At 44.5% G+C, this 12378-nt stretch overlaps 1 protein-coding gene across 1 annotated transcript in view; it reads right to left on the bottom strand.

Moving 5' to 3' along the window:
• SPAG17 (sperm associated antigen 17) overlaps positions 1-12378 on the bottom strand; it is a 354514-nt gene that overhangs the window by 287672 nt on the left and 54464 nt on the right. Inside the window, exon 4 of the mRNA XM_090053742.1 lies at positions 1229-1357. Within this exon, the coding sequence (XP_089909868.1) occupies positions 1229-1357 (129 nt within the window). The remainder of the gene's footprint in view (positions 1-1228; positions 1358-12378) is intronic.

Here is a 12378-nt window from a genome sequence, read left to right as displayed (position 1 = left end):
CAGCATTAAGATCTCCTGAAACCTATAGGTTTCTTTTTATGTAATGCTTTATAACAGGGGTGGGCAAAATGTGACCTACAGGCTGACTCTGGCCCATCAACAGATTTGATCTGGTCTGCTGGAAGACAACTGCCAACTCGCTGGATCTAGCCTGTTGGCTCCAGCCACCTCGTGGTTTCAGGTGGGCAGGGGAGAAGGGGAATGGGACTGCTTCAGCCCAGCAGCATCAGGCATCAGCTATGGACCCAGCTAGGGTTTCCCCCACAGCTGGCTGGCAGCAGCATGAGCTATGGATGCTGAGGGCAGGTTCAGGAGCCTGGATGCAGAACCTGTCAGCAGCATCCACAGTCGACCTGCCCCCTTCCCAGTGTGGTGAAAGCTCCCACCCAGAGCCCCAACCTGGAACCTGCCAGCAGCGTCAGCTGTAGATCCAGGGAGGAGCTGCTGGTGTGCTGGGTGGGCAGCAGCTTCTCTCATTCTCTCCTCTCTCCGTTTCTCTTCCCCCTCCAGAACCCAGCCGAAACTGATGCCATCACCCTCCCGGCATGGCAGAAACTCTTGCCTGGGTCCAGAGCTGAGCATTGGAGCTCCTGTTGAACTACAGCTTTGGCTAGGTTCTGGAGACAGGGAGGAAGAGGGAGGGAAAGAGGGGGAGAAACAGGGAGATAGACAAGGAGACAGACAGAGACAGACAGGCAGATAGAGAGAAGAGAAGAGGAGACAGACAGACAAAGAGAGGAGAGACAGAAAAGACAGAGAGGCAGAAGAGAGAGAGGCAGACAGAGAGAAAAAGAGAGAGAGAAGACAGAAATAGGAGAGAGAGGAGAAAAGAGAAAACAGTGAGACAGAGGGACAGAGATGGATATGGCCCTTAACAGGTCCCCAAAACTCATTAACTGGACTTCCAGCCAAAATATTTGCCCATCCCTGCCTTATTAAGTCCAGTCCCCTTTACAACTATTTCCTACTGATTCCTTTAATAAAGACCTTTTTTTTCCTGGCTTGGCTGCTTTTTATTTTTTTTCTCCTGTCGCACATGGTCAATCTAAATATAACTGTTTTCAAGACTTACCAAAATTAATATTTCTACTTGTTTGCTTTAAGCTTATTGTAAGTTTAATATACATTTTTTGGATAATATTTTCTAATAACAAAAATATCAGACACTAGATTTATTCAGCCAATATGTAATTATGCACTTTGGAGGAGTGGAAGTGGGATTATAAACCTTTTCAGCAGCTCTTCTCTGAAGATCCTTCTGTTTGATGAAAAGTAGTTGAAATTTCAATAGCTTTCCAAGCAATGTTACAGGAAGCTGTTCTCCACTATCCAGAATGGCTTTGGCTACCTCAATCACCTGCAGAGAGGTACAAAAACAGTTATTATTAATATAAGTCTGATATTACACTTTACATATTCTTTGTATGCTGAAAAGATGGAATAGTATTTTCCAACTGTTCAAAATCATAGCATGTTCCAACTGTTCAAAATCATGACACATCACTAATATATAGCCTTTTCACCATCTCATTCTTTGGCTCTTGGATCCTTCTTGCTAATTGGTTGGAGTGGTGCACATGATAAGAATCTGAGACAGAAAAATCATTCTGTATTTCATTTTAGTGTTAGACAGAGATCCATTTCATACTGTAAAAAAGTCATTTTTTTAGGTTTTAAGTAGAGGAGTAACATTATACAGCAGTGTATTAGAAAGTAATAAATTAAAGGATGTTAAACAAATTGACTTTTATTAGTAGATGTTTAGGATTGCGAATCCGAAAAAAAGATGACAAAGCCGGTAGGGAAATACATATCGCCCAAGTGAGGGACTAATTATTAGAGGGATGGGGGTGAGGATAGGAACACAACTAGGTTACAGGAGATACAATGTTAGCCAAGTAACCCCAGGGGTGGGGAGAGGGAGGAAGGGGAATGAGGAAGGGAAGGGAGGGGGTTCGCAAGGCTGAGAGAGAAAGATAGATACACACAAACCCGTTACAATGGTCCACAATGGTGGAGGAAGTGGTTCAAAGAAAGTGTCTCAGTCCATATAGAGTCTCATCATGGGGGTCCTCTTTGGGTGGTGTGGGGTAATCTGTTGTTGAAGAATCCTCTCAAAAGTGAAGGTCTATTTGGTGCAGAGGTGCGGTTCAGGTGGTCCCCTCTGGGTCTGGTCTGGTGGCGGTTCGTCCGGTGGGGTCGGAGTACTGGCGATGACCCATGATGTTGCGGGACCAACGGATGGTGTCGGACACCATGAGGCAGCGCATCAGCTTGGCGTAGTGGCAGGAGACACGGCAGGCGCACAGGACACTCTTGTTGCTGGGGTCCCAGGCTCCAAGCATTCCCACAATGTCGTAGCCACAGCCCCTCAGGATGTCAGCCAGCGGGGCATACTTCTCCCGCTTGCAAGCCCGGGCGTCAGTGAAGGCTTGGTACCAGTTCTCGAAGGGGATGGTTACGTCCACAATCACAACATTCTTGGCCTCTCCGTTTGTGATGACGACGTCAGGTCACATCTAGCTCTCGCAGCCCGGGATGGTGCGGTTCATGGAGATCTCCCCCACTGTGGCCTGGATGGCCATCACCAGGCTAAACCAAGTGGGATAGTGTAGGCCACCATTCACAAAGTGGCTAGTGTCTGAGGCACTCAGCCTGAATGAAAGATACAAAGTGCTTTATGGAAATTTGAGAGGGGCCATGCCAGTGCAAAGAAACCCCCTTCCTGTTTAATGCTGATTCTCTTGGGACACAGCCTAATTGGGTTGAAATAAGGCTATTGAGTTTTCTTTGAGTGACAACTGCAGTGGGAACATACAGCTGCATTGTCCAGCTGCATGGCATTGACAGGCTGTTTTACAACTACGTTTTTTACAGCTTGTTTCCACTGAATTTCATACAACTCACTAACATCTGGGCCATTTTCCTTGGAGTCTCATAACCACTTTATTTACTGTGAAAAAAATAAAACAACATAAAAATACCATAAAAAAGTTGTTCCATGTTTCTTTTCACTAGTGTTGTCTCCGTAATAAAGTTCACCTATATAGGAAGTACTGCTGAGGAGTAATAGAACCATAACATTTTCCTATTTTTGTTTTTAAGCAACCATCAGATTTATAACCTTAGGGTGAATTAGGTGTTACTCAAATGTTCTGACATGTTTCTTTTTCTGCCCCTTGGAGCAATTATGCTTAGGCACATATGGTGTCAATTGCGCTTGCTCAAATTCAGACAATAAAGGTGTACACTACATCTCACTGAACTGTGTCTTATCTGAGACAGACAACACCATTTACTTTGGACTTTCATGTTTTCTGGTCCAGTTTCTTAGGAATTTCCACTTACCAAGTGAAAAAGCAGAGAAAGTAATTGCAGCCTCTAAATATAAATGACTTTCTGGTTAAAATAAACCAACATGTAAGTGGAACTAATATTGACCTGTAGTAAGGGAGGAAAAATGTGCACAGAAATATCTTATAGTCCAGAGTTCCTGGATCTCAGAAGAGAGAGACAAAACAAAGGAAACAGTTCCGCACATATAAGAGAATAAGACCAACAAAATCCATAACGCTGGTAAATCTGGGAGTTTGCTTACTCCCTGATCAGGAAAATATATGACAGCTATTGTTAATTTTGCTTTGCACACCAGAATATCAACTTTCCAAAACAGTTCTTGACCTTTATCTCAGTTAGGGTACTGTGCAACTCTGTTCAAAGACACTGGACAGAGTCTTATTAACATCAGAGATGGACGGGTCATTGCTATCATGTTCAGGAGAGACTTGGGGCATATTTACACAATGGAAGCAGCCTGCCTTGGACAGAAGGGCCTCAAATATCCTATGACCACCCACTCTTCCATACACATGGCAAACCCAGAAATACATCAGCGAGGTTGATCTGGGGCTCTCTCTAGCAACTGCCCTCAAGGATATGGAAGACAGTAGGGGTGTGCGAAATGGGCCATATTCAATTAGGATTCGGCCCAAACTGGAGACAGTGATTCAATTTTTGATTTGGATCACTGTCCCTGATTCGATTCAGCTGAATTGGAATCTGAAGATTCGATGATGATTCAGAGACTCAGTGATCTGGCCATAGACGCAGCTTTAGATGTTTTTTCTACATACCTCAAGGTATCAGGTGTGGCTCATGAATGCTGTGATGGTGGGACGGATTGAGCATCCCACAGGAATGTGTCCTCCTTCCCCCCCCCCCGCGTGCTCAGCAGTGAACCCAGAACTGGACTGGAAGTACTTCTGGTCCACTTCCAGGTCCACCAGGGAGCGAGCTGGGGGCCACCCCCCCTGTGGCTCCCTTGGCTCGGCAAACAGCTGCAGGGGGAGCCCTGGATACCACCCCCCAACTCAGGAGGCACCAGCCACTGAGCTGGGGGGAGGTGATGGGGGGCCCCTCAGTGTGCTCCCTGGTGGACCCAGAAGTGCTTCTGGTCCACTTCTGGGTCTGCTGCTGAGTGTGCTGTGGAGCCCCCTGCACTCCTGTGGAATGCTCCATCCACCCCAGCATTCACGAGCTGCATGGTACTTCAGGTATGTTGAAAAAACATTTAAAGCTGTGTCTATGTCTGAATCTTTTGGAATCTCTCTGAATTGATTTGGAGGGTTTTGATTCTATTTGGAGAGATTATAGGGTCTCCTGATTTGATCTGGATTTGGAGATTCAGTCACCGAATCAGGTCACATCTCTGCTTAATCAAATCAGGAACTAAATCTTTGCACAGCCCTAGAAGACAGTATGCCCCAAATGTTTTCATTAGCATAGTCCTGGGCTTAGAGAAAGCAAGCAGAAGTGGGTAGATGAGGCATAGACCTGGGCTGTCTCAGCAGAAGCATGTGCCAGTCCAATAGAGATGAACCTTTAGAGAGCTACAGGTATCCTCAAGTCTACCAGTAATTCATTTGTAATGAAAATCATTCAACAGGAGCTAACTCAGCACAGAGTCTCTGTCCAGAAAAAGGACCTGGTAAAAGTAAGAGAGTCACTCCCAAGGGAGAAATATCCTTGTACTATTTTAGTCACTGATTCCTTCTGTCAAACACGGAAGTTAACAAGTTGCAGAAGGGGATGCATCCTAACTACCTAAGCTACAAAGGTAGGTCATTGAAAACAGATATCTTCAAACAAAGTAAAGAGGGAATGGAGGAATCTTAGAAGGATTTCCCAAAAACTGTATAACAAATGGCTTTGGTGACAGTTGCAGATATATTGTTTGAGGACAAAGCAGCTTAGGCACTTCTATAAACACATTTCTCTGAAAAAACTCAAAGAACCTTACAATAAATTATTAAGCCTCATGCTCTCAGTGGTATAGACATTTTGTAAATAGATCATATAGATAGAAAGTCTTGTCCAAGTTCTGCAATAATCTGGGGAAAAAATATTACTGAGTAGGTGGGATTGACAAAGTTATTGTGGTTTATGCCAATCTTTTTAAGCCCAAAGAGGCCCAGACAAAGAAGGTACTGACAAAGTGAGTACCCTGAAAATTGGACTATATGGGGAGATGGCTATAAGACAAGCACACTCCTCAATTAGTTGTTAGTATGCTAAATAAAGTATGCATAAATAAATAAATAAATAGTAATCCTTCATAGCTAATTAAAGATAAAAGCCTAACACCCAGGCACAGAATAAAACTACTATTATTATTATGGATGTAAATGAGTAGCAAGCATCTGAATTTGCCAGGTTTGGAGCTACCTAATTCACTGCTTAGACTTTGGAGTGCTTGCTTGCTTGCTTGATGTGTGGTCAAGTGGTATATGCACACACCTGATGCGGGTAGGCCTCACTCACAGAACTTGCTAACCAACACTGACTGCTGAATGACCTGAAAGCAGCATCTTAGGAATATGCATGTGTGGTTTAAGGATTGATACAGGCTGTGGAGATGCATCAAAGTTAATTAATAAAAATTATAACAAATCTGGTAACAGGATGGTCTAAAACATGCAAGATAAAGCTAGAATGTACAAGAAATAGGGGATTCATTAGATACAAGGTCCAGTGCAAGTATCATGAGAATAGAATGCAAGATGTTGTTCTGAGAGGCATATACAAGAGAATAGGAAAATCTTGAAACTTTGTATTAGCTGAAGGGATGGATGTGGTTTGTGCTAATACCTTGTCACATACATCTATTAACAGCTGGTAACCTATTGGCTGCATATGGTAGAATGGAGTTACGTGTTAATCTTGCAGAATGCTAAGTGTTGGGCAGTCCTGAACACCCCGAGCCCTTTTTGCTGTGTTGGGTATGTCGCTACATTCCTCCTCCCAGATACTCTGATCCTAGAAGCAATTCAGTCTGAATCACAATGATTAGCATGTGAGAGAAGTGGATGGTGGGGGATAATTTCAAGCGAGCTGAGATGTATATGTCGGTTGTCATACCCAATGCTAATAAGGCAACCCTACGAAAAAACAAGTCCCAGAGGAATGGGGAGGAATACAGAAATCTGAACCTGAACTGTATAAAACTTCCCCACACAAAGATAGAGATATAGGAGCCTGAAATTTGCCTAAAATCCATCCTCAGGGTTTGAAGGGGCCCTGAGACCTCACTACCCAGTACTTAGTATGTTTGTGTACTCTCCGCTGTATGTAGCTGCTCCTGTTAACATTGCCTGGTTAATAACATCCCAGTAAAACAATGCATAGTTTGGAAGAACTTGCTTTGGCTTCTCTCGTATTTCTCCAGATAAAATGAAAGGCCTCAGAAACATCCTGGGTGTGCTATAAGCTGTGTTAAAGTTAGAATATGCTGTAAATTGTTGCACATTAAGGGTTAATATGGTTCTTTGCCTGCACAGCTCTGACTGGCCCCTAGAGGGCTGGTGAGCAGGAGCATGGCTGGGAACCAGGACTCCTGGGGTGCTGACACAAGTGACATTTTTTGTGCAATCAGGCCCCTGAAAGCACTCTACAGCCATGACTTAACATACACAGGGCTGCAAGGTGCTTTTAAAATGGTTGATGATGTAAAAACTCAGATGTGATATTAAATCAAGGTGCTCTAAAGCAAAGCACCTTAGGGAACTTGTGTTCCCTCCAGGGTTAATTTTTCATGTGGCAGCAGGGCTGGGCTGGTGATCACACTAATGAGCACCAGTCCAGCCCAGCCCTGCTTGCTGGTCTATCAGCTGGGGAGAGATTGGGAGAGTCTTGAAGAGGCTGCTTTTGAATGATGAGAGCTGGAGTGGGGGGCAGGGTGGAACGGAGCCCCCTCAATCTTCTTGCCTCATGGGCCTGGCTTAGCTACACCCAATACCCCAGCCGTGGTAGCTGGCAGGGGGCCCATGAAGGGTTTGTTCCACCCTGCCTCACTCCTTATCTCTGGCCATTCAGAAGCAGCCAGTAACTCTGTGCTGCCACTCCTCCTTTCCCTTCCCCACTGACAGCCCTGGAATGGGGAGGGGGAAGTGGGGCTGGGATGAAGGGCAGTTTAGCAATTTCCTCAGAGGATGCTGAAGCACCCCTGCCTGCTGGCCAGGGATGGTCCAAGCAGGCTCAAGCTCCCGCCCCCCACCCCCCAACAAGTGAATGTTTGTTGGGTGGGGGGAAGGAGAGCTCTAACTCACGGCATTTTACATAAAGTACCATCAGAAAGCACCCTTGGTGCTTGGTGGGGGGTCTGGGAGTGGTGCTCCCTGGGATGCTGAAGGACTGCGAATTACTTGTTTTAGCTTCATGGACCATATTGAACTTATCTTAACACTAGCTAGGTGGCATGGCCCAAAGTGGCATGACTTTGAGATGCCCAGAGGGCAATTAGCATGAATTTTAACAAGTTAATGAGCTTTAACGTGTGGATGCTTACCTTGTTAAATGCCTGTAGGTTGGCCTAAATGTAATGTGTAACTTCACCCTTAGTGAGTGGTGTTTGATGACAATAAGCCTGGGTAAACACTACCAAACCAAGCCATATGTCATTCTTTCTACAATACTAAGTTTTCTGAGAGCACACATGCTGACAACACTGACAACAATATACAAATAGCTCATGTTGTAGGAGGTTATCTGGGCTCTGAGATGTTCCTTCAGTTGAGACCATCTCTTTAATGCTTGAAGGAATCTTGTGTAGATTAGAGAGATAAGTAGATATGATAACTTTCTGTTAACAGAGAGTGGCTCAGCATTCCTTATACAGTGAGGGTCATAGCTTTCAGATGGAGACAAGCTGCACTAGTATGGGATATGGTCATTGGAAATATCCGTATCTGGGAATGCTGACAGTGAGAGCCATAGAGAAATGTGCCTCCCCGTTGCAAAGCTGGCAGATCTCAAGACATCCAAGGAAGTCACTAATGAGAGCTGACAGGATTCCATGGTTGTGGTACATTTTGGTATCACTGGTAGAAAAGAGAGAGGTCTTAGCTGCCTAAATTCAGATTACTAGGCAACAGATTTATGTCAAGGGCCTGTTTGATATCTTTCTGTAAAATAGTTCCAATTCCATGAACAGGGCCATTGCAGCTGCTAAATCACTACCAGATGAACTTCCAAGATGATAAATTGCTTCATCAATTCCAACTGTTTCCACACAGTCCTGGAAGCTAGCATCCCATGCTCTGAAGAACGGTCAATCCATTTCATGGTGAAGTTCACCACAATCCAAGATAAGATCTTTAATAATGACCCTAGAACTAGAAATACCCCTCTTCCCTTCCCAGTCTTTGTTTCTATTCTACAATACAAGGCTCTTGAAACACTACAAGAAATCCATGCTGCCATGTGATGTGATACAATTTCTCTTTCAGACTGTTCACCTGCGGAGACTCTCAATGCATTGTTCTCTCTCCTGCTCTCCAAAATTATCATCTGCATGAAGCCACTGGGGGAAAGGATGATACATCAGCCTCATGTCAGTAGTACACAAACATATGCCACTGCATCGCGTTCACTTCTGGCCAGACTGACTTTTACCTTTGTTACTTCCTGCTCAATTACTGAATGAACAGAATGAACATACACATTAAAAAAGCTCCAACTGCTGTAAATTGTAGCAGCTTGCCTTCTGAGCAACACTAGGGACCAATGGCTTCCTGTAGGACACAGGGTTAATTTAAAGAAAAAATAATTATCCATGAACCAACCTACTTACTTTGGCTCAAGTATCAAAACCCTCAAGACAGTTATGGAACACAAAGACATTTCAACATAAAAGGTCAAACTTCCAAGAGTGCAGCATAAAGTTTTCTTAGAAACTGGCTTAAGACTTCAGAATTGCTTTCAGAAATGATGACGAAAGACTACAGACTTCACTGACTTAATTGAAAAGTAGCCAGAAAAATGCCCAAAAGACAGTTGAAAATACCCGTATTGTTGGGATTCAACAAATGGAATCAATAAATTTACTAAACATATTTCTGTTGCAATGAAAGATACTTAGCTGTTTTTACAGCTATTTCATATGGACCCATAAATATTACAGGTACCAGATTATATACTCAATCTAACATTACAATAGCATTAACTATAGCAGTGCCCCTGAAATGAGTTGATGTAAGAGCTGATCAGATACAACAGAGTAAATGTTCAACAAACTAGCATAACCATGCCGGGTGGCTCCAACATGAATCTACTAGCATTGACAAAGAACCCCTCTGTCTTAGTTTCTTTTATTCTCCTTGATTTCCAACTAATTACCTCATCTTTTTTTGTGATGTGCCTCTTCAACAAACTACTTAGAATCAGCCTGCATCTGGTCATTCTTTATGCTTGCCTGTTCAGGACAGCTACCTATGAAGTTATACTTTTCCTCTTTCAAGTGCACTTTGTTCCCTCTCCATCCCCTCTCCCTCTGCACACAGAAGCCATATAGGTCTTTGACTCACCCAGAGGTATTATACTTACCCAGAATTCGACACAGGTAAGTATCTATGCAAAGAAGCTTCTTGTTACAATCAGCCCTAATGTCTATGAAATCTATGAAAATGTTTGCAGGTGCACCGGCGTTATGGGGCGCGACACCTTCCAGCCCTAATGTCTATGAAATCTATGAAAATGTTTGCAGAGGGTGCAACAGCATTCCAAACAGAGGGTATGCTGTGCAAAATGCATGTTTTTTACTGGCATAATTGAACTGTGGCCAGAGTCGCCCTTACTAGCTCCTGGCTCTGACTGGCTACTATGGAGCCATAAAAAGCTGAGGGAGGGAGAAACTCATTCCCCACTTGGGTCAGAGCTATGCAGTCAGGGACGCAGGTACCCAGGGAAGGAGTGGGTAGGAGTTAGGAAGCCTCCTGGGTGTTGGGAGAAACTACCAGGTCAGAGGCTTGTTATGGGAAACCCCTGTTCAAGCTAGGAAAGTTTGAGCTGCCTGGTCAGGGGCCTGCAAAGGAAGGAATTTCCTTGTCTGAGCTGGGAAAGCATGGGGGAGGGAAGGGGAGGGATCCCTTGTGTTGGTCATAAGCCTCAGGAGGGGAAGTGGTCTGAGAGGAGGACTAGGTGAGGAGCCACTTAATCCCATAGCATATGTAGACAATTTATTGCAGGCTGAGTGAGAGGAAGTCACGTGCCACATCCTGGACCAGAGGGCTTGTGTCTCAGGGGAGAACTCAGAGAAAGGGAGACCTGTGTCTCAAGAGTAACAGGAGCCACGTTTGTGCCACCTAGTGGCAGACCACTGCAAAAACTGTGTTGCTGTTTAAATTTGCAGGGGGGGTGGGTTTTAACCCCTGAGGGAAACTGGTTTCAAAGGTTATAACCAAGGGAATGTAATCAGACTGTAAATGGTAACAACTACTGTTTCTCTTAATGTTGTATTTGTAAATAGTATTCACATTACTGTTTAATTATTTACTATTGATACTACATATAAATGTCCTTTTATTGTTATTAATCCTTTCCCCCCTTCCTGTATACAGTTGTGTATAAATAAAGAAACCCATTTTCTCAGTGGGACTTATAGTAAAGTTTTTGGGCAGTGAGGGTGCGGGGGACACTCCCCACGGGACACCTAAGTTAGCTGAGGGGGTTCCTGGGGTTCCTGGAACCCTGAGGATCCAGAATCCAGCGCATTGCCTCACCTAGTATGCAAGCGACTTGCATTCAGACCGCAGCTGACACAGTGAATTTTCTCTGTTATCAATTCTACCTCAGATTGTTATATTCACCTTACTGTGGAATTTAAATGGGACAGATTTTATTTTTTAAGTTGTAAATGGTTAGAAATTCCAACCAATATTGGGATGGGGGAAGGAATATCCGGGTTTGGCAACAGAACGGAGGCAATAAAACCGGTGGCACCTCAGTTTTTGTCTTGCTTACTTAAACTATAATATTCTAGTACTATTACATTATGTATTGATGCAGGCTGAATGTTAGTTGTATCATAATCAAAGCTTTTGTTTATGAATAACAGAATAGTCGGTGAACAAAGGAAGTCATGGAAATTTTTGTCCACAAGCCTGTATGCTATCTCTTGCAAGTATACAAATCGGGCCAATAAAAAGTGAGAACATGGGGTTGGGCCATGAGTCCAGTCCCCTGTGGTTACAGGCAAAATTTCTACAAAGTTCCCAAATCACCCCTTTAAACTTTCACAAGTAACTACAAGGCACAATCCCCAAAACACCAAGAACACCCTATAACCAACCACAGGTAAAAACAGAAGGGACAAGGGCAGTGCAGTGCCTTACCACCATGATGACAGGGAGTAGTTAATTAACATATGCTCAGAAGATCCTAGGAAAAGGACCAAACACAATCACCCTGCTTTTGTTGAGACGAGTGCTGCTCTGTGGTACGTGGCACTGAGCAAGACGTTCCGTTGCTCTCCATGCTGTAAGAGAGCAGTGTGGAGGGTTTTTTTAACCCTTGGATAGCCAAGGGTCAAAAAAAAACATGAAAAAAGAAGTGGACATGGCAGCAGCATGTGCCGCTTTAAGGAGCCTGGCTGGCTGGAGCCACGCTTCATTGCCAACCAGGCTCCGTGTGGTGGGATCACTGCTGCTGCAGCCCTTCCCAGGCCCATCTGGCCCCAGCTGGGCAGTGCTTGCCCCAGCCCCGGTCCCAGCCCCAGCCCCAGCCCCAGTCCTCCCTCACCATAACGGGTAGTGATCTGCCCCCCCTTCCTTTCCCTTCCCCCTCCCCTTCCACCACTTACCAGCTGCATGCAGTATTGACTATCATAAAGATGAAACCCATGTTGGAAGGTCATAGAATCATAGAATCATAGAAATAGGGTCAGAAGGGACCTTATAGATCTTCAAGTCTGACCCCCTGCCAGGGCAGGAGAAAAAAAGTGGGCTCAAATGATCCCACCTAGGTAGGCATCAAGCCTCCTTTTAAAGACCCCCAGGGTAGGAACCAGCACCACTTCCCTTGGAAGTTGGCTCCAGATCCTAGCCG

The sequence above is a fragment of the Crocodylus siamensis genome, chromosome 1, assembly GCF_052110815.1.
Source record: "Crocodylus siamensis isolate JL-2025a chromosome 1, ASM5211081v1, whole genome shotgun sequence".
Lineage (NCBI taxonomy): Eukaryota > Metazoa > Chordata > Crocodylia > Crocodylidae > Crocodylus > Crocodylus siamensis.
Note: the sequence above shows the minus strand (reverse complement) of the source record. Positions and strands in the feature narration are given on the sequence as shown.